This window comes from Primulina huaijiensis, unplaced genomic scaffold, assembly GCF_012295235.1.
Source record: "Primulina huaijiensis isolate GDHJ02 unplaced genomic scaffold, ASM1229523v2 scaffold38877, whole genome shotgun sequence".
NCBI lineage: Eukaryota > Viridiplantae > Streptophyta > Magnoliopsida > Lamiales > Gesneriaceae > Primulina > Primulina huaijiensis.
The window spans coordinates 107,057-134,630 of NW_027359117.1; the positions used below are offsets into that span (position 1 = coordinate 107,057).

General features: G+C 33.6%; 4 protein-coding genes across 6 annotated transcripts; 3 read left to right on the forward strand and 1 right to left on the reverse strand.

Annotated features, from left to right (window-relative positions):
* Positions 1-472: 472 nt before the first annotated feature.
* LOC140968976 (uncharacterized) lies at positions 473-2,838 on the reverse strand. Of its 2 annotated transcripts, none has more exons than XM_073430189.1 (5): positions 2,686-2,838; positions 2,336-2,508; positions 2,134-2,218; positions 1,736-1,807; positions 473-886 (listed from the first exon to the last, which is right to left on the reverse strand). In XM_073430189.1, exons 1-5 carry the CDS (start codon positions 2,789-2,791, stop codon positions 594-596), a joined length of 729 nt encoding a protein of 242 aa, XP_073286290.1. In that variant the 5' UTR covers positions 2,792-2,838; the 3' UTR covers positions 473-593. The 2 variants fall into 2 exon arrangements, with proteins under 2 accessions (XP_073286290.1, XP_073286288.1); XM_073430187.1 differs by having other exon boundaries at positions 1,736-1,873.
* A 2,854-nt stretch (positions 2,839-5,692) lies between these two features.
* LOC140968944 (protein ACCUMULATION AND REPLICATION OF CHLOROPLASTS 3, chloroplastic) lies at positions 5,693-17,688 on the forward strand. Of its 2 annotated transcripts, none has more exons than XM_073430123.1 (16): positions 5,693-6,213; positions 7,364-7,422; positions 7,825-7,889; positions 9,030-9,164; positions 9,399-9,447; positions 10,282-10,394; positions 10,517-10,588; positions 13,287-13,397; positions 13,584-13,765; positions 14,112-14,390; positions 14,477-14,553; positions 14,660-15,042; positions 16,154-16,258; positions 16,337-16,474; positions 16,840-17,006; positions 17,440-17,688. In XM_073430123.1, the coding sequence occupies exons 1-16, from the start codon at positions 5,894-5,896 to the stop codon at positions 17,510-17,512; spliced, it is 2,328 nt and encodes a 775-aa protein (XP_073286224.1). In that variant the 5' UTR covers positions 5,693-5,893; the 3' UTR covers positions 17,513-17,688. The 2 variants fall into 2 exon arrangements, with proteins under 2 accessions (XP_073286224.1, XP_073286225.1); XM_073430124.1 differs by having other exon boundaries at positions 5,988-6,213; positions 7,825-7,893.
* A 1,154-nt stretch (positions 17,689-18,842) lies between these two features.
* On the forward strand, positions 18,843-20,662 carry LOC140968964 (D-galacturonate reductase-like). Its single transcript, XM_073430167.1, has 4 exons — positions 18,843-19,206; positions 19,287-19,530; positions 19,920-20,099; positions 20,195-20,662. Exons 1-4 carry the CDS (start codon positions 18,887-18,889, stop codon positions 20,405-20,407), a joined length of 957 nt encoding a protein of 318 aa, XP_073286268.1. The 5' UTR covers positions 18,843-18,886; the 3' UTR covers positions 20,408-20,662.
* A 3,186-nt stretch (positions 20,663-23,848) lies between these two features.
* On the forward strand, positions 23,849-27,235 carry LOC140968983 (myb family transcription factor MOF1-like). The gene is made up of 7 exons (XM_073430201.1): positions 23,849-23,950; positions 24,725-25,211; positions 25,305-25,381; positions 25,499-25,541; positions 26,010-26,082; positions 26,233-26,434; positions 26,925-27,235. The coding sequence occupies exons 2-7, from the start codon at positions 25,082-25,084 to the stop codon at positions 27,180-27,182; spliced, it is 783 nt and encodes a 260-aa protein (XP_073286302.1). The 5' UTR covers positions 23,849-23,950; positions 24,725-25,081; the 3' UTR covers positions 27,183-27,235.
* Positions 27,236-27,574: the final 339 nt, after the last annotated feature.

Consider the following 27,574-nt stretch of genomic DNA (forward strand, 5'->3'; position numbering starts at 1 on the left):
TGATGTAGATCTTCTACTTGAACTGATCCATGAAAATGTATTACTTTTAACTGCAGTCTACAAATATGGATTGAGTCGATCTGTCTCACAAAAACCTATTCATTATATTATTTTCGGATCTGGTATCTAATTATATGATCTATAGGAAACTTTTCGTGTCTAAAAAATTTTATCTCTAAGCTTATCTGCTGTTTTTATTCGATCAAATTATAATATTCAAAGTCTTGATTTTTCTAGTTTTGCTTTACTGCGGAAACCAAATGATATAAAGTAGCCTGAACATATCAAATCTACTTAACTTTGTCACATGCCTCGTTATCTGTTCTTTCTCCTCTTTTCCAGCACTTTGGAACTTCATTTTGCTAAATAATATTTTGTAAAATCCTTTTTTTTAAGGAAAAAATAGTTAATTAAGTTGTACTTGGTATTGCGTATTAGACGTCTCAAAATTTTTTTTTAATTACTACATGTATAGATATATTCTCATCATATATAGGACATTCACACATCAAATATAAGATGAAACAAAAACTTATTTTTCTACAAACTGGACTATTTTTAAAAGCACGTAAGCGAAAATATTTTAAATAAAATTAGTTTCTAGTTCGAATAATTGTTATTGTGCCTCTTCCATGGGTCTGAATTTTAGTGAATGCCACCACAGCCTTCCCAGACAATCCCGGCCCCTCCGGTGACACCAGTGGCCGGGCGGCAAACTCTCCAACAGGGTGGCGCACGGCCCTTGTCGGTGGCATTAAGATCCTCTTGTTGATGTCGTTTAATGTCACGTTGCCTTCGAATCCTCCCGGTTTCACTAATGCAAATGGACACATTACCACCTTTGCCAATGCCCTTTTGCTCCTGATCTTTTTAAGATTTTTAGGCCCTGAAATTAGAGTAATGTTTAATAAAAATATATATTATTAATTTGACAAAATAAAGGGCACGCGAGGCAATATANAATATGAGCAGAGTTAACCCGTCTAAAGGATAGAGATCCGTAAGAACTTCTCACAAAAAATCTATTAGAAAATTATGTAAATAATTAACTTTGACTTTGTAAGTTATTCCAAAAATTGAAAATAACTAAAATGTCTCTCGAATCCTTAAATAGCGGCCACATTAGCAAAAAAATAATTTGCATAATTGCATAAACACTACCCGTGAAATCCTGAAATTGCTAAAAATCTCTAAAAAAAAGGATCTAATTAATTCTCCATATTCTCAAATCTTAAGCACACACACCCTTACGTGTGTGTTTAAGATTACGTGTGTGCTTAAGATTTGAAAACACGAGGAGTTAATATATATTTTTTCCACATAGAGTATTCACTGATATCAGGATTTCACTTGGATGGTCTATGCAATTAACCCAAAAAAATAAATAACAAGCAATAAAATTTTAAATATGTTAATGAAATAAACACGATCTGCTGTAACAAATTGAAGGCGGGTCAAACATAACTGAGCTCAAAATTAATCAAAATAAGTACAGGAATTTTGCTCTTGATGAGACTCGTGACCCACGTCGATCCGATCGCCTCATGTCATTTTAGAACTTGAGGAATTAAGAAATATACACAATTGATTAGTGCATTATGAAATGTCACAAGTTGCATCCTCTTTGAGAGTCAAAAGGTACTACAGTTGCAGGAATTATTTTTGAAGGTTAAAGTAAAATTCTATCAAAATAAATAAATAAATATTTTAGTGAGACAGAGAGAGAAAATAATACCAGAAGAAACTATAGGGTCTCTGATATATAGGTTCTCTTTATCTGGTGTGCACTGAGAGTCCATTAATGGTTCTTTAAGAGAAGAAGATAAAGAATCATATGTTTGATCTGAGAATGCTTCTTCAGGTGTTCTCATATCTGACAGAATCAAGAAAAAACATACATATATATATATAAACCTACTTAATTCAGGTCTGCATTCATTTAATACTTCAACTGGAGAAAATATATATTATATGCCATGTTTTTCGCATCGAAACCAATAGAAATTATTTGAAAACGGATGCTAGTTTCGTTGTAAACTGTAAGAACAATTATAGCAGAAGTGACCATTTATGTATTTCAGACAAGTGAAAATAATTCTAGACAATTCTGTCTCATCATGACTAGTTAGTTACCTGAAATGGTGTCACACTTGGTTATTTGACTCATGCCGTCAAAGTTTTCACAGCAATCCTGCATGAAATTTGAAGTCCAGCACTTCTGTGGAAACAAAAAAAAAACATCAATCATGAAAATAATTGACAGAATGAACAAAAACCCTATAAAATTCAAGAAAAATGTAGCTCAAGAACTTGCTATTATTCAGGTTGCACGTACCATCGTGGAATGGTCCACTAAATCTTGGTTTTGATCATGTTCAGCGAATAAGAACAGTCGCCTTCTCTTACAATTAAATTCAAACAAAACATCCTCAAGATAACCCGTTGAAAAATCAGCGGCTTCAGCAGAAGGCGAAGTCCAAGTACCATTGATACTACTCTCCATCTCATCTGTTTCAAAACTTACTCAAATTTTATTACTAAATACAGGAACAATATGCATGTTTTAATTTGTGATAAAAATTATTGACCGGAAAAGGGAAAAAAAAAAAAAAAAAAAAAAAAAAAAAAAAAAAAAAAGAAGAAGAAGAAACGAAAGAAAAGGAGAAATTGTCATATTTTACGTACTGCATTGAAACATGTCTGCGTTGAAAACTTCAAGGTTGTGGAAATCAAAACCTAGGGAAGAGCTATGGAAGCTACTGCTGAAAGCAACGGAACTAAGCTCACCCATTATTTTGCTTATAGGATGGATATATACAGTGGTACAGCTATATATAAAGCGAAATATGTATATATATATTAGCCGGTTAATTAATTATAAGACCAAATGGTAATAATTTAAAAAGCTTGAGGTAGAATTCAAATTTAAATATTTCTTTATATATTTATTATTCTAATAGAGAAAAATATGAATATCAAAAAGATAAATTAAAAGACAAAAGGGCGCAAGTTGGTAAAACAAATTAATAATTATGTGTAAATAATTTAAATTATAGATTTTTCTACTTTTTAAATTTGTTAAATATAATGGATTTACTTACAAAGGTACGAAAGCAAATGATAAAAGGAATAGAAGGTAACATGCAGTCAACGGGCAGCAAGAACTAAAGGAGGATTTGTTTCCTTGGGATTCGGGAAAATTGTCTACTTTTAATTATTTGAGTAAATAAAAATAAATATGTGGGGGCAAACAAAATTAAATGGGGGACTAAATAATTGCAAATGGGCTATAATGGCGTGTTTGTGTGGCATGTAAAAAGGAAGTATTGAAAAGCCTTGTAAGAGAGAAAGATTGGTAGGATTGGGAATAAGATATGATTATATTTGAAAGTACTAAATCATTTAAATAAAAAAGCTTTTGCAAATGAAACATGGAATTCAAATTCAACGCTGTCAACTAATAATAAGTATTAAAATTTATAACTCTGGAAATCCCATATCAAATCTGAAAAGAATGCTTGGCTTTTTTATTAAATGAAAAATACAAGGCAAAACTTGTGTGAGATGGTATCACGGATCGTATTTTGTGAGATGGATCTCTTATTTGGGTCATCCGTTAAAAAATATTACTTTTTATGCTAAGAATATTACTTTTTATTGTGAATATTTGTAAAGTTGACCAATCTCACAGATAAAGACCTACTCAAAATATAATTACAAGCAAGTGACATGTCCTTTTTTTTTTTTCCTGCCGTACAAGATTTGAAATGTTTTTTTTAGTTCTATTTGGATATTTCTCGTCATTTTATGTTAACAAATATTAGTCTTTGGACTATTAAACTTTAATCATCGTGGAAGAGATTGAGGAGAAGTACTTTTAAGTAGAGTATGTATATATGGACAAAACGGATCTATAACGGGTTATATTCAATGCTCAATGGTTGAGAGACAATTCAAAATCTCTAAGGTCGCTTTCCCTTTTTATTTTTTGTTCTTCTAATTTATTTTTCCTACTGTTTCTCCTTTTGGTTTTCGTTATCTGGCTTTTCCTTGATAATTGGCATTGTAGGGTCATTCAATCACCTTTTCCTTTTACTTTATATCGTCAAGATTTCTCGCTTAGAGTAATTCACAAGGTACTGATTTTTTATTTATTTATTTTTTATTTTTCCCTTTTGGGGGTGGTTTACTAACCAGAGCCTAATTATTAGTTTATTCATTTTTCCCCATCGGATGAGGTGTATAATTTAATATTAATCATCAATCAACAAATTAAATGCAACTTCTTTGTTACCATATATANTTAAAATTTTTTAAGAAAATGACATTTATTCAAGCATAAATTTCTCAATTTTTTTACAAACTTAATAATCACAAAATTTAGAAAACGCCAGCCTATCACTTAGCACCGTATGCATAGAAAAGTACTAGGCCCATTTTCTAGTGGTCTTGGATGCAAGATAAACGGGCCTTATATTTTATTATGTGAACCTATATAGACCAGCCCAGTAAACACATATACTTGGATATGTAGTTTTTAGAAAATCGGATTACAGTTAAAAATAAAATCTAATTGGATTAAGATTTTCAGAGAAAAAAATCTGTATATATAGAGTAGGTTTCTTGTGAGATGGTCTCATGAATCTTTATCTGTGAGACGGGTCAACCCTACCGATATTCACAATGAAAAGTAATACTTTTTCATGGATGACCTAAATAAGATATACGTCTCACAAAATACGATACGTGAGACCGTCTCACACAAATTTTTACCGTATATATATTATATTTTCCTTTGTTAACTGAATGTATTATTTATTTATGTTTTGAGCTAGAGTTACCTAAATAATTATATGAATAATTCTTTTAGCAGTTTATAAAATATAATATATTATTCCGATAATGAGGCTATACTTTGGTCTTTGTTAGACTCACGTGTAAGTTCCGTTTGACTTCACGGAACAATTGACGGTAGAGAAATTTTCTGGAACCAAACTAACTAATGAGTGATATAAATGAGAATACAAACTTTTGAGAGACATAAATGAGAAAAACAGAAAACTACAAGGACATAATAATGTATTACCCTAAAATTTTAATTAATTGTAGATTGAGATCGAAAAAATATTATATAATATTTAATATGATTTATATTTAAGAGGACGTGGGTTTTCAATATATTATAAACAATTTGTTGTCATTGTAAAAATTTATTCTAGTGCATTTTTATTTTTTGTCAAATTTATTGTGAATGTCGATAATTATATCTTACGAACGTATAAAATAATTATTATTAAGTGTTTGAATATTATTAGATCGAATTGGTTCATAAAAACGTGTTATAGTTTTAAATTATTGTTTGGATGATAATAATGAAATTATATTAAATATGTAAATAGAGACGATAGGTAAAATTTCGAATTTTTAAGTAAATTAATATTATAATGATAAGTAAATTATATGAAAAATATATCTTATCTATTTGGACAGAATATTTTCGTAAAAATTAATTGGTATCATGAAATCATAATATTAAGAATCTCAATCTTTATATAAAAGTATAGATATTATCTTATTTTATAATATACATTTAATAATTACAAAATTTTATTAAACTCCAAAAAATCATTTATTTATTTTTGATAATCCAATTATTTTTTATTTTTAAATAATTGTACAAACACGAAAAAGAATTATTGTTGGTGTTAATGGATGGAACGAAGCGAAAAAGAAAGCAACTTTACTTTGAGCTGATATGATTAGCGGCGAAATGGATACTGCAGAGATTGTTATTTTCTGTTGAAATTTAGATCAAATTGTTATCCTCTCCATACAGAGTACACAACTCCTTCCCCCATCAACACCGTACTTCCTGCTTCTGTTCCGCTACTCGATGACCCTTTTATATCCCACTTCTGTCGGGTATCATTCCCTTTTACGCGTGTCGTCTTTTTCGTTCCCTTCTGTCCCAGTTCCCAGAATCCGCGATAGCCTGTTTTTGGGAGGTCGAGCCAATTCCATTAGAGTGGAACTGAATGTCAGCAGTAGTGGAAAGAGCAGCGGTGGTGATAAAATCGATAATCTTGGTAGGGGTAGTGATATGTCGGAAGAATCATGTGAGTGTGTGGAAGTGATTGTGGTAGGCAGTAGGAAGGATGCTATGCTCGATTTCTGCTCTGGGTCGCCACTCGTTTCCCCTGTCTTGAGATTTTGGTATGCGTTTAATGTATCTTTGGTCCAAAAGTATATTCTTAAAAACCATTCATAAAAATTGAATTTTTTATTTATCTGAGGTGGACATTGCATGTATCGGTTGTGTTCTGCTTATGTGTGCCGAGATTCTGGTTACTACGCTTTTATATACCTGCATTTGTTGTGTTCTGCTTATGTGTGCCAAGATTCTGGTTACTACGCTTTTACATGTGTATGGGTGTGTAATTTTAGCTTATGAATTTGAGCTTTATCAAGTAGGTGATTGCAGAACGATTTATTTGGGTTGATAATTGCATATTTTGGTGTTTTACTAGCTGGTAATATAGCCTTAGGTCAGGAATAAAATTGACTTCTTAGGTTATGTAGTCTAATGGATTCCTTTACGAAGTAGGAAGAAGCATACTGTATAAATTGTATGAGATGATACGATGAGTGGACGATGGATTCGAGATGGTGAATTTCAAATTCCTTTACTTGGTTGTATTGACAAAATTCAAGTATATTTGAATGTTAATTATGATGGACGAGTGTATTTTAAATATATCCCTCAAATCCTTACCCAAATCAAGTTTATATCCTCAAATCAAATCCATCAATCCAAAAGCTACTTAAGGCTCTATTAAATAAATACGCAGAGCCCTTTGAAAATAAAATAAATAAATATGCAGAGCTGGATGCTGGTGAAATGGGAGAAGTTCGAAAACTTACCGAATCAAGGTCCGTGAATTAGATGTGATTCAGAGAATGCAGTTTATCGAGGCTTCATTATGTTTGATAGACAGCAATAACTATTCTCCAAGCTGTTTCCTTGTACAAGATGAAACTTAGACCAAACTTAGACAGCAATAACTATTCTCCAAGCTGTGATGTGGTTCACTGCAGATTTTCTATATAATTTACTTGTTTATAGATTAGCAACCAGTCCAAGAACTTATAGGATTTTGCTGATGGGAAGTCTCAACACCCCCCTTCATCTAGATCTCCATATTTCATTCAATCACTTCCATGAGTTTTGTATAATTTATGGAATTATGACTATTCCTTTTTCTTTGCAAAATTGTTGTATTAATTTTGTTCACGTTATCATCTTAACATTATACTGCAAAAATTTGTTCCCATTTTTGATTTAATTGCTTTTGATTTGTAACAGGAATGTTGTTGGAAACGACTCAGAGCAGGCTCAATTGCAGCAAAGATTTACCAAACAAGGTTGAGTTTGACTTTAACTGTTCTCTTTTGCCTAGAGTTCGATGTCTCCCTTGTTGGTTCAGTATAATGTTTTGATCTCCCGCAGTAGTTTTCTATCTTTATCATATTTATGTGAAGTGTTGGCAAACCATTTTTATATTCACTATGTAAAGCATTAATGCGACTGACGTGGAAGCCAAAATTAATATATATAAAGCGGTAGTGTGGAAACACGATTTGGATTAATTCACATCAACAATATTTGGTTTGACTTATATCTTGCCATATACTCTTACATTTATTCTAATTCTAGAACTTTTAGCATGTAACAACTTAATTAATTCGGGGACATTTTCACTTATAGGACCTGTTGCAATGCTTCTTTTCACTTCTCTTTTGGTAAATCTCTGTGTGTTTTTGCAGATTGCACTCCAAGAATGGTGGAAGATTTTTCTGAGCAGCAGTCTTCTTGCAAAGCATTCATACTTGTTTGTACATTTCTTGTCTCTCTTTCGATTATTTGTTTCTTGCTTTATTTGAGGTTTTTGCCTTCTAGTTTGCAGTTGGGAGGCAACTAAAATACAATCACACAATCTATCAGTTTTTTTATTTGGCATTAATATTGCAGCGCATGCTTTCCTTCCAGTTCTCATTAGAGTTGATGTTTCTTCAAAACTATAAGAATAAACTCAAGATTTCCAGAAGCATCCTTTCCTCAATTTTTTATCTTCAAGTTGTCAAGTGAATTCAAATATCTTGATTTGATTGATTTCTGCATCATTATGCGTTGCGGGGATAATATGTTTGTCAAAAAGTTATCATCTCTATAAGATTTCGTGATCAAGTCCGTGAGTGGAACTCTACTTTAAATAGTTCTTCCATGTGACCTCGGGAAGGTTCTACCAAGTAGGAGAAATGCCTTTCAGGCATTTTGTTGAAGGTGGCATGAATTGTGGCCACGACTTCATTTTTCAATGTCTATTTCCCTCTTTCTTACTCCCCTCTTCACCTGCTTCCTTTTTGTTCTTTCTGTTGGGGAATTGGTATGCACACATACATATAATATACTTGAGAAGTAAATGTTTGGGGGAAGTTAAATGATGTGAGGTCAGAATGTCATTCCGGCGGCTCGTACTTGATCGCCGTTGATTATGCTCTGAACAACGTGTGAACTGTAAGTTGTTGCATAAATTTCAGACCTTTGATTGGTTATTTTGTCCTTGAATGAAACAATCACAGTTTGTGTATGTTTATAATTTCAAGGTTCTGGAAAAAATATAAAAGGAATGCATTACCTGTAGGAAGTATCTGTTTTGACGTTTGTATCTTGTTGAATTACTTTAGACATACAGTAGACAATTGCTTTGAGCTTCTTGTTTGACTCTCTCTTGTTCGTAATTTGAATTTCAAGAAGCCTGCGTTATTGATATAGAATTAGGAAACGTCAAATTCTGATCAGCTTTTCAGATGCTATATTGTAATTTGGTATCCTATTTCAATAATTCAGAGATCTATATATTCTTGGATCTGTTAGATGTTATTCCACTGCTTATGTCTCGTAGTGATATTCTCATCTAGGCGGTTAACTTATGTCTTTCCTTTTTTTTTTTTCCTCCTTTATTATATAGGTAGCTAGTGCAGCTTATGGTTCAGAACATATCATTGCCCTCAACGTTCTCAGCAATATCAAGGCAGGAAATGGGCTTGTGGTGGGAATAATATTGAAGCCATTTAGCTTTGAAGGACGGAGGCGCCAAAATGAAGTATCACATCTTCCTTTCTGATTTATATGACATAGGGTTCTGATTATTTATAGGGTGTCACCGCTCACCAGAATGGTATATTGTTGCTCAGAATTCAGATATAAATGTATTCTGAAGTCTGATGTTTCAATTGGAAATTAAACAAAATTAAATCATGTTCTTGATCCTGGAAGTTGTATTGTATTCATATCTGATTTTTTTAAATCTGCAATGAATGGAAATATTCCATTGCAGGTCAACGAATTAGTTGGCAGGATTCAAATGCAGTCAAATTTTTGCATTGGTAAGTAATATCTTGGTAGTGCATTTTACGTGTCTCCTTTGTTTCAATAATGTTCCAATTTCTGGCTGTTATATCTAATAAGTTGACTTCCTTTTGAATTTTGTACAGGCATAGCATATAAAAATCCCTCCTTGAATTGAAGTATGCAAGCATATGATGGTGTTTTAAGACTTGAGCAGCGTTACAAGAATATGTTTTATTCTTGATAACATGAAAATTTTTAGCATGTCGATCCTAATTTTATTCAATGTTGACTAATGGATAGCCCTGTTCCTTGACTAAAATCAGTAGCATAAAAGTTGTTCTTCTTCCCTTGGCCAATTTGTAATGATCTAATACTTCCAGAGCTATTCGCCTGGAACCCACAACATGTTAAAGGACAACGTTCTTTAATACATGTTTGCCACTGTTAAAAGTTGACAAATTATTTTGTAAATTTGGTCCCATTCCTATAGGAGAATAATTTTATCAGGCTTTCCCATGAGTCTTCCAGAAGACATTTTCATTTATGCATTATGGATGTTTTTTTATTCTTAGTTCACATTCCTCGGAAATTCGTAAGAATCAACATTGATGTGTTTTCTTTTTTGGCTAATCGTTTCAAAGAATAGTTTTTCTGGCAACTTTTGACTGTGTTTTTAAAGTTTAAAAGAATGCAAGGCTGAAAAACCTTCTGTGATTGTAAAATTTCAAGCACATATTCATGGCTTGGTGATACATGGAAAATTTCCAAAGTTACATTTTGTTACTGTTGATACTTTTACACTTCTTCAAAATGATCATCCTACTAAGGAATGGACGTTGAAAGCCTGCATTAATTTATGATGGCTGCAGTTCTTGATACTGATACACTTTTGGAGAATGACTTGGTGACGCTGGATGAAGCTTTGAGAACTTCTAATAATACCGTGCTGATGGCCATGAATGCGATCTCCATTATCATCTCTGTATGCAAACTCTTGATGCCTGTAGTTTGAGTTTTGATGTATCCTTGTAATACTAGTTTTGTTTAATGCAAAATTGATTTATTAATTCTTTTAATTGGTAAAACATGTCATGTGATTGACAGGAGAGATGTGTAAAGCTTTTGAATAAAAAGGATAATTCAATCAGAGAAATTCAGTTTCTTGAGTTTAGAAAAGTGAGTTTCCTTGAAATCTTAATTACTTATGCTTTCCCTGTTTATATAGTCTAATTCTACAATTTATAAAATTTGTACCATAATCTCTTTTTGCTGCATCACACCTTTTTATGTTGCTGGTGCCTTCAACCTGGATACTCTTGGTTACGTTTTCTTCAGGATGACATCGGAATTCATAAGTTCATGCAGTAAATGCTATGATATCGATACACAAATAATCATGATAATGTGGATCCATGTCTTTTATGGTGTTAAGTATTTCTAAAGCTAATAACCGTGAAAGAATTTATACGGAAGACATAATTATTTCATTCAATGCTTCAAAGTTAATGATACAACCGATTTTCCAGAATATATAAAAGACTCTTACAACTAAAAGATAAGATCTATCTAATTTAAAAATAAAAAGAAGAGACAAACCAAACCACTTATCCTAACAATATTTATCAATACTTCCCCTCTAGTTGGAACGTACAAGTTATACATCTTGTCAATCATTTTTTTGAACATGGGCCTAAATAGGCTTTTTGTTAGGATATTGGCAGTTTGTTTCATTAGGACTGAGGACATATGTTATGATGATTGTTCTATCATCAATCTTCTCTTTTATAAAATGTCAATCAGCGTTTAGTTCGATCATGATGCATCGGATTTTGACAAATATTTAATGCGGCCCTATTATCACAAAATAATTTCAGTGGCATCCCTGTATTCGTTTTCAGCTCTTCCAGCAACATTCTCAGCCATATAAAGCTTTACACACACCACGAGCTATTGATCTTAATTCAGCTTCGGCACTGCTCCTTGCTACTACTAGTTTTTTCTTACTCTTCCAATTTACCAAGTTTCCCCAGACAAAAGAACATTATCCTGCCGTGGATCTTCTGTCACTTTTTGATCCGGCCCAATCTGCATGAGTAAACATCTGAACGTTTCTTGCATTTGTTTTTTCCAATGGAGCATGCATAAATCGGCTTACACAACTCACAAAAAAGGTTATGTCTGGTCTAGTATGAGCAAGATAAATCAGTTTTCCTACTAGATGTTGATATTTTCCTTTCTCCAAAGAAGTACCACTCACCGATTTCTCCCAGCTTTTAATTTGGATCCATGGGTGTATCGATCGGTTTGCATCCTAACATCCATGTCTCATTTAGAAGATCCAACACATACTTCCGTTGAGAAACTGAGATTCCTGATTTGTTCCTTGCCACTTCCATACCAAGAAAGTACCTCAATTTTCCCATGTCCTTAATTTCTAACTTTGCTGCAAGTTTTCCTTTTAGCTTCATCTAGATCATCTCCAGTGAGAACAATGTCATCCACGTAGACAATAAGAATAGTTATTTTTCCATCCTTATGTCTATAAAATAATGTGTGATAAGTATAAGCCTGCAGAAAATCAAGTTTTAGAATTGCTTATGTGAACTTGTCCGACCATGCTCACGGGGATTGCTTTAAACCGGACAGTGACTTCCTCAACCTGCAAACTTTACCACTCTTACTTTCCTCATCAAAATCAGGTGGTAGTTCCATGTATACCTCTTCTTCAATATCTCCATTAAAAAAAGCATTTTTTACGTCAAGTTGATACAGTGGCCAATCTAGGTTTGTTGCTGAAGATAACAAAACTCGTACTGTATTTATCTTTGCAATTGGGGCGCAAGTTTCTTGATAATCCACACCTTAGGTTTGTGTATGTCCTTTGCAGCCAATCTTACCTTGTAACGTTCAACTGAGTCATCAACCCGGTATTTAATTGTGAAGATCCACCTGCAACCAACAATTATTTTTTCCTTGGGTTTCTGAACAATCTCCCAAGTTCCATTCATTTCCAGTGCCCCATTTCTTCTAGAGCACAGCTTGTTTCCTTCTTGGATAGTTCCAAGCTTCTTGGATTGTAGTTGGGAGCTTGACATATTTGAAATCAATGCCTGAACAGAAGCAGATAAATGTTCATATGCCACATACCTAGCCACCAGTTTGTGTGCAAGACCTGGTTCCCTTTCGTAACGCAATTGGAACATCAAGGTCCGGAGAAGGGATATGTTGCAACACACCTACAGTATTCTTTGACCCAGATTCCGAGTTGGAGCCTTGGCTGCCAAGGATTTCTATTTCTACTACATTGTCTGGATGTTTCTTTCGTGAGAAATGCAAAGGAAACGGCTGTAATAATTCTCCCTCTGCCGTTGACGGTCACAGAGTAGTAGAAGGAGGCTGCGCAATAGGACTAACAGGGCTCGATGCAGAATCTGACAAAGGAGGGTTCAAGGAGGGATAAAGATCCCATGTATACTCCCAAGCAGTTGGAAGGACCAAGTCTGAATTTTTACGTTCTTCACCAAAGGTGAATGAAGTAGCAGAAATTTTCTTTGGAAAGAAGGGCTGTGTTTCGAATAAAGTGACATATCGAGAAACAAAGTATTTTTTTAATCATAAAAGCTAATAACCGTGAAAGAATTGATATGGAAGACACAATAATTTAATTCAATGCTTCAAAGCTAATGATACAACTGATGTTCCAGAATACATAAAAAGACTCTTACAACTGAAAGATAAGATCAATCCAATTTAAAAATAAAAAGAAGAGATAAACCTAACCACTTGTCCTAACAAAACCTATCAATACTTGTCAACAATTTCAGATGTTCTTTTTTTTCCTCGACTCACTCAACCCTGACCATTTCATTTCCAGATTGTCGAGAGGTACAATAAAGCCAGAATTGGATTTGGAGCTGGTTATAATGTCAGGACTTCACTCTTAAGATCCACAAATGACTGTCCTTTCCTTGGTGTGGATTTAAAGGTATGACCCTTGTGATTCTTATGGATTTCGGATTTCATTGTGCAATCATTCTTTGCTTTTGTTATTTGCTATTTCATGACAAACAATTAGTTTCTTACATTTGGACTGGACTTGTTTCTGCGGCCTGTGAATATGTTTTCATTTTTTTCATAATTATTTAGTTTAGCTTCATCTTCTGTTTGGCAGGATATTGATGGTGTAATTTTATGCATCTTTGCGAGCTCAGATGTTACTGATTGTGGTGATGCAACTACCATTTTTCAAACTGTTCGACAAACTATAGGATGGAACAGTGAAATGGTTGTATCTATAGTTCATGAATCCAGTCTGGAGCCTAGTGTGATACTGACTACAGTGATTGCTTTTGGGTGAGATTCCATGTCAACCAATTCAACAAACTTGTGAACTCTGGACACTAGAGAAGTCTTGTTTGCTATTATATGCCCATGTGGTTGGTGGATGTTAGTCGATGCCAGTTACATGTTTTTATAGGTTTATGAATAATTTGATTAATTTCTCAACTTCAGCATTCTTGATCAAACCCAATTTATCCAAATTAATGTGAGATGGATACTAAATCATTTAAATTTGCAAAACTTACTGTTAGTGTTGAGCAAAGAAATAATGGATAAACTTTGGTGGTTCTGGAGAATCGTAGTTAACTTTGTTTAGTTTCTGCCTCAGTTCGTTTGATTGTGTATGCTTTTTAATCAGGGAGAGCAAACAGCGGCTGTCTCCGAAAAAAGGCATATTCTCTGATCTGGGTCGACATTTTCCTTTTATATTTGATATATTTAGGAAGAAATTTCAGCAGTCTATCAGCACTGAAGAAGCCTATCTATCTAAGAATTCGGATTATTCTGATATGATGAATTCATCAGTCCATGATATTTTTTATGCAAATTCCACTGACGGTACTCCTGAAACAGATGCTAACTCTAGCAAAAACCAACCTCTGTTTCACAATTCAGATGAAGAACACAGATTTTCAAGGTTCCACTTTCAGTCTCGTTTTTGGGAAACGTTAAATAGTGTCAGTATCCTATTTTTGCATTCAATTATTACTACTGAAATCGCAGTTTTAATTCTGGAGACCAAGACTTGGAATTTTGGCAGGCCAACTCTAATTCTTCCATCCATGATCCATATGCTGAAGGTAGATTTTGAAGATGCTTTGGTTATATTTCTGCTTTCAAATTTAATGATAACAAATTTGCAATTCAAAAGACAATGAATTAATTCTAGTTGGAATGGTTATTTAGCACCACAAATGTTCAGGAGGGAGATTTTCACTCGAGGAAATTTTGGGCCTGGTCATTCTACTGATCTGTCAATATACAACGACAGTTCTTCGGAGTCATCTGACAGTGTCAGCATCTACAGACTTCCTGTAGGTGTAAAACAATTAGAGAAGTCAGAGGATACACTTTTCACCTCAAACACTGAGTATGGAGCAGACGGAAAAGTTGGTGACAGTAAAAAGAAACAGCCTCAGGCTTCTTTGGTATCTTTGAGTGAATCAGTGGAGGCTGGTGATTATTCTTTAGCAGATTTCAACCATAATGCTTCTGTATTAAAAAGAGGAAAAATTACCAGTAATTCTAAGAAGCAGGGAGTACTTTCCACCCGTGCTGCATCCATGTTGGTAAAATTACACTCGGCCCTGACAAATCAATATACAACCTTTTGAATTCATTTGTTGTATTCTTAGAACCACACATGAAACTTTCAAAGATATTTGAAGTTCAAGCGACCTGCATTTTTTAAATGACCTTTATTCATAAACCAACTGGTTGTTTTTTCCATGTGTTTCTATGCCTTCTTGCTTGAGTAACTATTCTTCTTGAGCATTAGCCCAGCCAGAAGTTTTAAGTTTTTTATTCTTTTATTTAGTTTACTTCTGTCTTCTAGACTGAATTATTCTAAAAACTGAGCTCAATGGATAATGTCGGTGCCAAATGATCGGATATTTTTACCTCTTTTCCATACGATGAATATGATCGGATATATTTACCTCTTTTCCTTATGATGAATTACCTATTCCTTCTTCAGTAATTTTAATTTATCATTTTTGTTTCTTACATTCCCATGTGCTACTCTAAAAAACTGACAGTTGTCTGTCCCTGGTTTAGATAAATGCTCCATTAATTTTCATCGAGTTCCAGTTACAGCATTCTTTTTTATATATATTGTGTTTTGACCTTTTTAACTTTTTTTCCCCTATTTTGCATGTATCTCAATCCTTTCCTGAGACTTGCATAAACTCAGATTTCTTCCACAATATATATACTAGTACATTTTATATTTTTAATATAATTTTACGCTTCTGATTCAGAGTTTAGTAAGAATTTATCAGTTAGTCAATCCTTTTTCAAATACCAGTTAATCCTTCTTTTTCCGTGGGCTAGCACATAAGATAAGGTGTCGAGAAGTCTATGATACCTTATAATAACCCCAAAGATTCAAATTGTCCATGGAAGAAATTTATTCTTATTACTGGTGCAATATTAGTTTAGGAAGTCTATAATATTTTTTTTTCTAAAATAGAGTCTTGAAAGACATTCCACACAGTCTACAATTAATTTCGTCTTTGTTGAGACACTAATTCCTTTGTTTTTAAATCTTCATGTTTCTCCATATACAATTGTTCCAGCGTTCATTCTATTTGATGGAAAACCTATAGATTTCAATTAAAGGACCATACTTCATCATTCTCTTAAAATTGTAATTAGATTGTGATTGTTTGTTGTGCTAAGGAATCGGAGAGAGATTCTGAGAAGAAGTGGAATCGCGTGGTCGAAATGAAATATCGGGGTGGAATATACAAGGGGCGTACCCAAGGCGGGCTTCCTGAAGGAAAGGTATTCCATAATACATCTGAAAAACTAGCAAGTACATTTTCTTTCTTGAGGATCAGTAGTAAATGGTGAATCTATCAGGGTCGTTTGTTGCTTGGGAATGGAAGCATCTATGACGGGATGTGGCGCTACGGTAAGAGATCCGGATTAGGTACATTCTGCTTCAACAATGGGGATGTTTACCAGGGATCGTGGAGGGATGATGTCATGCATGGCAAGGTAGCATTGATATCCCACTTCAGACATTTAAATATTTGCAGTCTGCTTCATTTGTTTGACTTTTTGTTGTTGCAGTTGCTACACGATTCCTCTTTGCATTGGATCGCTAATTTCAAACTAGAAGAATACATTCTTATATATGGTATATCATTTGACTGGGGGCTGATTCACAAAATCATGGCAATTGATATATCTGGGGCGAAACATAGATTTTCAAAAAATTGTATGCATGAAATTGTAATTGTTTTCGTGTGAGTTGGCAATCATCCCCATCCTTGGCCTTGTGATTTGACTCCTACACCGAGAAGCTCTAATTTACCATTAACTGTTCTTAGTTCTTCTCTATGGATTTCTCTGATACATAGGGTTGGTTTTACTTTCATACTGGGGATAGATGGTTTGTGAATTTCTGGAAAGGGAAGGCAAATGGAGAAGGCCGCTTCTACTCAAAGCTCGGTGACGTATTCTTTGGTCAATTCAAAGAGGGATGGCGGCATGGTCACTTTCTTCATATCAACGTTGATGGAACAAGGTTAGTTTATAACTTTTTTCTTCTCTTTGAAGCTTTTATTCTTGTTACTTGGTTATTTTTGTGATTTCTAGTCGATGATATACTTACCATGTAGTATAGGATACACCCTTTTCTTCTCTATGTTCGACTTTGCGACACCTAAATATTATTACTATTGTCGGAAAAGTTTCTTTACAATATTGAAATCGAACCAAATTCAGCATGAACGCTGAATATATCGAAATTATCCACGACATGGAGATCCCATTCTTTATATGCTATTGTTTGTCGCTGATGCTTATTGATAACATGATGTTCAAAGATGGATTTTAAAAATCATTTCATGAATGCTTTAAAACTCTTCTGCTATCTCATATACAAGTTTGTGAATACGCACACCCGAACGTTCGCTGAATCTTTATCCGGTCATGCATTTATCTAATTTGGTCCACAGGATTCGCGAGGTTTGGGACGAAGGCGTGCTTGTTAGCAACGAACTATTGGATGCTGAGGCCGAAGATAATTGAAATTTCACCAGAAATTGTTGTATATAATGTGAATATGGAATTAAAATTTGTTCTCTAGTCACCATAAATGTGTATGCTGGTGGATATTGATTGCTTTGGTGAATGCTACGTTTTGTTATTTTCCAAGTTATGAAAAGTTGTCAAGGCAAGTATGAACATTTGATTAATGAAATATTCTTGTAATATTTAGTGTGTGTGTGTGTGTGTGTGTATAATGTGTTGTAAACCCGAAATTAATTAGATAAGTTTTTGTAATAAACTATATAATGTATTAAATAATCACGTAATTTATTATTCAATCGAACACAATTAAAAGTGTATGCAACTCGATATTTTTCAAAAAATAGTGCAATTGTTTTAGAGGATGTCATGCGTAAATTAAACAAATAAAAAATATATATCGAAACATAAATTAAAAAATAAAAAAGGCCAACATTCAATTTTGGTGATGACATTTTCGTAATCTATGTCATTTATCTAAAATCATCCTCTGTTTGCTACAATGATCTTCCAAATGTAAAAGATGACTCCAGCAATTTAGAGATACGTGGAAGGAATTAAAATCCATCATCTCTCAGAGAGAAATACGTATAGTTTTGAGACAATATATCATCTTATATAATAAGAAATAAATTTTGGAAACTCAGTAACACAAGTTCTAATCCCAAATCAATTAATGTATTATATTAATTTGTTATTTAAATATATTTTTTATTATGCATAATTTCGACATTTGGCTGATAATTGGCAGTTTCCTGTAATCTAGATGGTCTAAAATGGCCTGCCATATGTACTTATTCAACAACAAATAATTCCACGATGACAACATAACAATTTTAAATCGACCCTTCTCCCCCACAAATTTCTTTGTATTTATGCCAACCACGTAATGTTGGATGGTATATGTGGGCATCTATTTGGACCATTTCACACAAAAAAAACCAAAAACCAAAAACCAAAAACCAAAAAAGCCGAGGACCCCCACAGAGTTATAAATTTATACAAATATCTAAAATAAATAATTGAGTTTTAACAGAGCACCCACCCACCAATAAATTCGAAAAACGTGGAAAATTGTATCTTTTGATCAACGCCAATGGGTTTATTTCATCTAATCAGATGGACATTACCCTCGTGATAGGATGGATGGTCAAGATTTACCCATGCATATGTAGGATCCACTATTTTTTGAAAATTGTATGTGTGGCAAGATCTTACCCGTTGAAATGAAGTAAAGATAGTGTCCACATAAGTAGGATCTCGTCTACCACGCGAATGTCACTTTCGACTGTTTTTTCGGAGCACTACAAATACGTGAGCATTCTTTCTTTACCACACCTCGAAGCTACTACGTACCCAAAATCTACTTAAAAAATGGCTGTTGGAACCATCCCATCATTCAGCTTAAAGGGCTGCGAAAAGGCTATGCCGGCACTCAGCATGGGCACGGCCTCGTACCCGCCGGCCGGTCTAGAGGCGACGAAGGCAGCGATTCTTGAGGCCATCAAGGTGGGCTACCGTCACTTCGACACGGCTTTCGCTTACGGATCGGAGAGGCCGGTGGGGGAAGCCATAGCCGAAGCACTACGCCTCGGGCTCATCCAATCCCGGGATGAACTCTTCATCACCACCAAGCTCTGGTGCAGTTTTGCGGAGCCCACGCAGATCGTCCCCGCTTGTAAAATGAGTCTGCGGCAAGTTTCTTCACGCTGATCCATCCTTATTAGAGTTCAGTTATATCAGAGAATTAATTTGTTAACCTTTTTTGATGCAGAAACCTTCAGCTTGACTATGTGGATCTTTACTTGATACATTGGCCAATAAGATTGACCGAAATGATAAGTAAAACACCCGTTGTTAGAGAAATCGTGCGTCCTTTGGATGTGAATGGTGCTTGGGCAGCCATGGAAGAGTGCAAAAAACTCGGTCTCACCAAGGCCATCGGTGTCAGCAATTTCGCCACCAAAACCATAGAAGAAATCCTCTCATCTGCCACTATTCCGCCTGCAGTCAATCAGGCGAGTGTATATCAACTAAATATTATAATTTCTAAATAAGTATCTGTCGCATATATCGATCTCTAGTTTTTATCTTATTATTATTATTATTATTATTATTATTATTATTATTCATTCATCGTTATTCTTGGATTTTATTTAGTTCTCATTATTTAGTACCAAGTATAAATCCAAATGATCCACAATCATCTCCCATACGAGAGCTCACACGTTAAAAAAAACACGTGAATGTCTAACTCAACGAGTCCAAAAGTTGTGGGGCAGAGTGCAATCTTGAACTCAGTCTTCACCAACCAACATTGATTTTCACAAATAAAATATACAAAACTTGCCTAGATTCTGTGCTATTAAACAAATAATTAGAATCGTAACTCGATATCTGATAAAAGGTGGAGCTGAACCCACTTTGGCGACCAGAGAAATTGAAAGAGTATTGTAAAGAGAAAGGGATTCACATCACTGCGTACTCTCCTTTGGGTGCAAACAACACCAAATGGGGAGACAACAGAATCGTGGACAATGAAGTGCTTGCCGATATCGCCAAATCACACGGAAAAACCATCGCTCAGGTGATGTATAATCTTTATCATTCTAGACAATTTTTCTATGAACTCATATATATTTATATGCATCAAACGCTCATTTATAATTTACGTGCATGTAGGTGGCTCTGAGATGGGTATACGAGCAAGGAGTGAGCATTGTGACGAAAAGTTTCAACAAGGAGAGGATGAAAGAAAATCTCGACATATTGGATTGGTCTTTGAGTGAAGAAGAAATTGAAAAGATTAACCAGCTTCCGCAGCGCAAAGGAACAACTTTGGCCTCTATTTTGGGACCCCATGATATTGTTTTGGAGTTGGATGCATTGGTTTGACACGATGATATTCGATCAATATAATATTCAAATACGTTGAAGTATTATGAGAAAAATAAATGTCCGAAGCTTTAGCTTCACAATTCATGTTCAACGTACATCCAAATCAAGAGGTTTATTTTAATTTATAAAATAAGTATATATATTTATGTTTCTTGTGCTTCATTCGATTCTAGATCATACTGTTTTGATTTCGAATAAATGTATCATGCATGGGAAGAACACCGATTGAAGATGCATGGTTCGTTATATTTCTGATGTTTTTGGTTTCGTTTTCTGACTTTAAAAAGAATAATATTCATCATGTTCTATGTGAATTTGGAACCCCGATTAAATACTTCCTTGTGAAAATTAAAATTGAATTACAATCTAAAATCAGAAAATAGTTTTGGTCATCATTTTGATGGATGATATTTCAATGTGAGTTCACGATTGAAGGAAAAATATAAATTATAAATTGAAAAAGACCCGCTTCTAATTGAAGAACTGGAGAAGCAGTAAATCTAACGGCGCACGCCAAAATTCAGCAGCAGCGTCGATGCCCCTGCCGTCAGCTCTACAAAAACAAACTATATTTGTAAGGTCAAAACTAGGTCATCTCAAAACCCGTGTATTAACTATTGTGTTATATCATCGTCATTATAATAATAAGAATAATAATATTTTTCGTGAAATTTACTGCTTTTCCCTCTAGGTCCCAAAAATATGATCATTTGTGATTTTTCGAAGCGAATCTTAATATTAAGTGAATGAATTAAAATGACAGAAATATTAATTGGAGGTACTGAACAAAACTATATTTTTTATTATTAAATCTCATGAAAATATTCTTTAAAAGTTGTTTACATGGTTATATTCAGTTATGGTATGTATTGAAAAAATCGATCATCCAGGATATTAAGAATTGAAGCTACTAGTTTCCCAAATTGAGAATTTTCAAGTACATGGTTCTACACATGAAGCAGGGGATTTAAGTATTCTTAACACAAATGCTAAGTCGGGATCACATTTAGACTAGTCAGCCGGAGTAAAAATTAAAGCTCCGGATCCTTATCTTGAGCCTTCAAGTCAAACATTCATCTTGGGGATTGAAGAGAGACACGTCAACCTTAGACATCAAACTGAAAGGAAAAATCTAAGATTGGTACTAACGAGCTTATAATTTTTCCATTTTAGATATATCAACAGAATTGAGAGAAATTGAAAAAAAATATAGATATCAATCCAGCCATAATCCGAGTTGATATAGCATAAAAGTATTCTAGAATATAGAAAAAACCAAATAACTATCCCAAAGAGGTAAAAGCTGTATCAGTTTATACTACATCACTTGGCTTCACATAAATCTTAGCATTATGAAAATAGATCCAGGAAGTTGTTCATGAAACATGGACCAATAAAGATTATTTGTCAAGAGGAGATATTATGAAGCTTTATTTTTTTAGTACAACATCAGAACCAACCAGAAAAGGTTTGCATGAAGCCTTTCACTTCATAAAGCTGAGAAAACCATACATAAACATTCAGAAATTCATCAAGGATCATCCTCAGAATGAAACACCTCTTGTTTCATCATTCACTGACGACATACTAGACGAGTATGGGGATTATGGATCTGTCTCACAGAGATAGACAAAGTCAAGTTTTCATTTAAAATTTATCAAAATTCTATTAATGGATTTTTTCTGCTACATACCAAGACAAGAAAATATAATACGGAGACAAGTCCAAGTGTGAAGGTATACACAAGTCGCATTTTTCCGAGCAATATACAAAGCAAAAGATTCCTTGACAAAGGTTAAAAAGACGTGATCCAACCACTCCATTTGTGAAGGATGGACCACTCAACCACCACAACATGACAGACCACTAACCAGTGGTATACCAACTAAAAGATGTCGTCGGCCACAGCTGACAAAACTATTCACGGTTCAAATTCATCGAGACTTCTATATATATTAGGACAGAAAGAAGATGAAGACATCATTTAACCTCTTTATTTTTAATTCAAAATAAAATTTGTAATATGTTTAATTAATGTCACTACAAAAAAAAAACGGATTAGCGACGGTTTAAAACAAACCGTCGCCAAAATTTGCAACGGTTTATTATCAAACGTCGCTGTTTGCGACGGCTTTAAATAAATCATCGCAAATTTGCGACGTTTTCAAACCGTTGCTAAATTAGCGACGGTTTGGTATTAACCGTCGCCAATTTGTGACAGTTCAATAAAAGCCGTCGCCAATTTGTGACAGTTCAATAAAAGCCGTCGCTAATTTAGCGACCGATAATATACACCGTCGCTAAATTAGCGACGGTTTAAAGTAAACCGTCGTTAACCTGATCGGCGACGGTATCGTAAAGCGTCGCTCAATAACGACAGTTTTGTACACCGTTGCCATATAGCGACGGTCTTTTAAACCGTCGCTAAAAAGCGACGATTAATACAAAACTGTCGCTATTAACGATGGTTCTGTCAAAAACCGTCGCTCAATGCCTTTATATTCGACCCCACCGAGCTCATTTCTCATTACGATTTCTTGTCTCGAGTTTGTGTCTTCTCCCACCGATAGAGGTATCAAACGCGAAATTTCATATTTTAAATTTTATTATATATTGTTAAGATTACTATTTTTTTGAATCTTATTTAGATTGTTTTACAAATTTGATATATATTAGATAAATAGAGGAGGTTATTTATAAAATGTGTACAAATAATTTAAAAATATGTACTTTTTTTATATAAAATAAGTTTTTTTAAAAAAATTAAAGAATTAGCGACGGTTTTAAGTATTTATCAACCGTTGCTAAATCTTATAATGACGACGGTTTTATCCCGTCGCTAAATATTGCGATGGTTGGTATCTGTCGCTAATTAGCGACAGTTTTATAAAATCCGTCGCAAATTATTTAGCGACGGCGTTTGAAAAACTGTCGCTAATTTATTAGTGACGGTAAAAAGTGTCGCTAATTAGCGACGGCTTTTGCAAAACCGTCGCAATATTTAGCGACACTGACTTTAGCGACGGTTTAAAATTCCGTAGCAAAAACCGTCGCTAATTGAACAACCCGTCGCTAAAACCGTCGCTAATACCGAATTTTTTTTGTAGTGTGTGTGTTGAAATATCGTAGCTAAATATGCTTATTCTCCTCTACATGAGGTTATTATTTAATAAAATGTTGTATATTTGAATAAAAGAATCAATGTTTATTGTTCTCTCATATATTATTTTAAAAATAATCTTCTTTATTATGAACCATGAGGTAAAAGAACCAATTTTTCTTGATCACGTAACTTGTACATTTTTTAGTCAAATTTACCATTTACTTTACACTAGACATACCTACTCTCACCCAGAACAATTTCCATCAACCAGTATAATATGACATATTTCCTACTTTGCCCTCGTCAAACCTAGGAAAAATTACAGAGAGAAGGAAACAACGGTGGAGTCAGGGGAAGAATGGAGGAGTCAAAGCTGGTAGAAAACCCGACAATTAGAGGACATTGAACGGCATAGAAAATTTTCACATTATTCGGCTGTTAGAGGAAGAGAAGGAAATCGAAGTATCCGGCAAGAAAGAGGAAGTTTTGTAGAGAAAAACCCATTTTCCAGATTATTCGGTTAATCTCTGGGGGTTCGCTTCTTACATTTATCAAAACTATTGAAGAAAAAATCAAACTAATTCTAATTATTCTGCTAATAATTCTTGTTCTTATATGTATTAAGAAAAAAGTAATTCTTGTCCCTGATATCTGATGGTGATTTTTTGAACATCGTACAAGCTAGCTTATAATTTTACTTAATTTTGTTTAATTAAAATTGTTATTTAATTTAGAAAAAATTGATGTTGGGATTGATTTCAACCTGTGAAAAATTAATTGTTTTGTTTATCAAAATTATTTATCGTATCATCTTATTCGCATCACTATTTTTATTCAAAATTTTAAATTAATTGAACTTAAATGTCAATTTTTTTACCCTTCAATTTATTTTAAAAATATAACAATTTTTTATTCCCGACACAAATTATGTTATCAATTAAATAAAAATATAATGCAAATCTAATATTTAAAAAAACACTGTTTATAAGTGCTAATTTATTTTATTTAATGTTTAATATAATATTGTTAGTATTATTTATTTGAAATATTTAAATTAATTTAATTTTATAAACATATAGTTAATTGTATTATTATTATTTTATTAATTAATATATTACGAGAGTGTTTTGATCAATATAGTATAATTAAAAAAATTAATCTACAATTTTAAAATTATATCAAAGGAAGGGAAGTTTCCTTGTAATGATGAGCATGTATGCAGTATGCTGGCGTACAATTAAGATTCTGGAGAGAGCGAGCAGAGTCAAAGCGCGCAGCGGTTGGTATCCGTAGAATTCTTTTGGATTTGTAATGATTGCCGGTAGAAGATCAGCAACTCGTGATGAGAATTTTTCTCCGTTGCAGTTATTCAAAATCTCATAAAATCTATATCCAGTTAAAAGAATTCGCAGGCGACCCTCCACCTCCATTTGTACCATTTGTCTCCTTTCATATACCTTCGTTTTAATATCCTCTTTCAGAAATTAGTTAGCTAGCTTCAGTAGGTAAGGTTCTACTTGCAAACAGCATAAAGGAAATCAAGAACCCAATTCAAATTCTTTAAAAATATGGTTAGCCATGAAAGGAATGTTCATGGGGTGAGACAGTACGTCAGATCGAAAATGCCGCGCCTCAGATGGACTCCCGATCTTCATCAGTGTTTTGTCCATGCAATTCAAGCGCTTGGAGGCCAAGAAAGTTGCTTCTTTAATTTACTCCAATATTCTTTTACAATGTTTTTGCAGTGATTTTTTTACTCCTTTAATCTTACTTTTTGTGATGAAAACACAGAGGCAACCCCGAAATTGGTTCTTCGGTTGATGGATGTAAAATGGCTCACAATTTCTCACGTCAAAAGCCATCTTCAGGTTGCAAGTTCATTCATTTTCAGGCAAAAAACAAAAACTAAAAATTTCTTACCCAATTCCCATCGGCTGTCGTGTGTGTAATTGTGCCGCCTAATCTCACTCTTTCTTGTTCCACAGATGTACAGAAGCATGCGGAATCCTTCTGATTTAATTGGAGAAGGTACTCGTATATCTTTTCTAGCTTTCAATAATTAATTTATGCATGTATGAGTCGATCTATTTTATCTATACATAGACATTAATAAAAGCTTTACGTGCCGTGCCCCTTTGATATTTGTTTCTTCCGATACGTAAATCAGTGGCTATTTTTACTTCATTGCACTCTACTGCTTTCAAACTAAAATTGGCATCTTCGAAAAAAAAACATAATAAAATTGCCATCTTTTGAATAATTTCTGTAAAAATAAGTGAGCTACATTAATTTATAAAATATTATTATATTTAATTATATCCAATGCGTGTAAATCCAATCTTTGTATATATTTAGAGGGTGGTGGATTGGTTTGGAACTTTGGATATATAGATTATATTGGTCCATGAAATTTTGAGCAACTTCTTTTAGTTAGACCACTGCTGTTTACCTTGTGCTTGGATTCGTGTTTGCTGGGTTAAAAATCTTCGCACGCAGATGGAAGCGTTCCACGGCTAGGAAATCGTCCTCGCACAGATGTCTTTTACATGTCTCCTATTCCGACGAAAAGGTGAAAAAGCTTTCCCGTTGTTTGTTTCCAAATGTCAAGATGAAGGGTTAATTACCTAGTTTTAAATAATATTACGTGATAATTTATACAAGGTAACAATTAAATCAAATTTTTACACTTTAATAATCATATCATATTGTTAAAAAATAGAGCTGGGATCGAGTATCCACAACAATGCAGCCAAGGAATGCGTGAGCCAGTCAGGAATTCGTACAGGGATGATGATCACATGCAGACAATTGCTGAGAAAAGAGGAATATTAATGGAGGAGAAAGAAGAAAGTTGTGTTCTCAAACAGCATATTCAAGAATACATCTCTGACCCGACAGTGCTAGAACCTGACTATTTCAGGGTACAACACAATATCGTCTACACTATCCTTTTTCTTTCCATCTTAAATTCTTATTCAGTCATTCTTTTGTCCATTTTTTAGGACTATTCTTTTTTTTTTTTTTTTAAAGGAGTACTAACCATTTTAAGTAGTGGGTTTTTTTTTTAAAAAAAAACTATTATTTGTGTAATTTCATTAATCTTTACATTAATAACGTGGTTATTAATAATCTACAATATATATAGAGTTAATAACTATTTTCGTGATCGATCATAATGTAATTCTGAACTATTATTATATAAACAATCACAAAAACCTATTTTAATAAATTTGTAAATCATCTAAGATTGTCATATCATAATAAATATATTTCTGTATTTTCATCTACAAATTTTTTTTATTTTTTAAATGATAATATAATCCCGAAATGAAAAATAAATTATAATAAATTCTGATAGGTTATTTGTTATAATTAAGGAAAGTCTAATATTTGCACTTTTGAGCTTGTCAGGATGAAGATCATGATGAGATCAGGATTTGCAAATTCGAGGAGACTACAAATGAAATCGATGGCTGTGAATTGTCGCTATCTCTGTGCTTGCCTCGCCACACATGCCAGATGAGTCAGGTTTCCTCGACAGGGAGTGAGACAAGCGAAGCTGCAATCTCTTCATTCAACAGGTTAAAAGATTCAAGTCAGCCTATCCTTAATTTCCAACAACTACATCGGCTGAATCTTAACCTGTCTATTGGTTTGTGTAATTCTTGACGTATATATGTTTCTTTACAAGTTTATCGAATTACTATCAATCGATTCCAAGAAAATGCGCCTAACTTTTATAATTTGGGAGTTGGTTTATGTATGGTAATAGAGATACTGTGTTAAAATATATTTTAGTTGGATTGAGTTACCGGCATTAGAACTTTTCGGAGGTGTTATGCGAAAAACGTAATTTTTAGATTTTTCTTTGTAAATTTATAAAAGAAAATCTAAGAATTATTATTTTTTAGAATGCAAACACTGTTAAAACATGTTAGAACAAGGCGGTGAAATATTTCAAATATTTAATCAATGTATGAGTAGAAATCATTTTTCACAAGTTTTTTTGTCTGATGTTTAACGTGATTATGGTGCGAAATCAAATTGCAATTTTCAACACC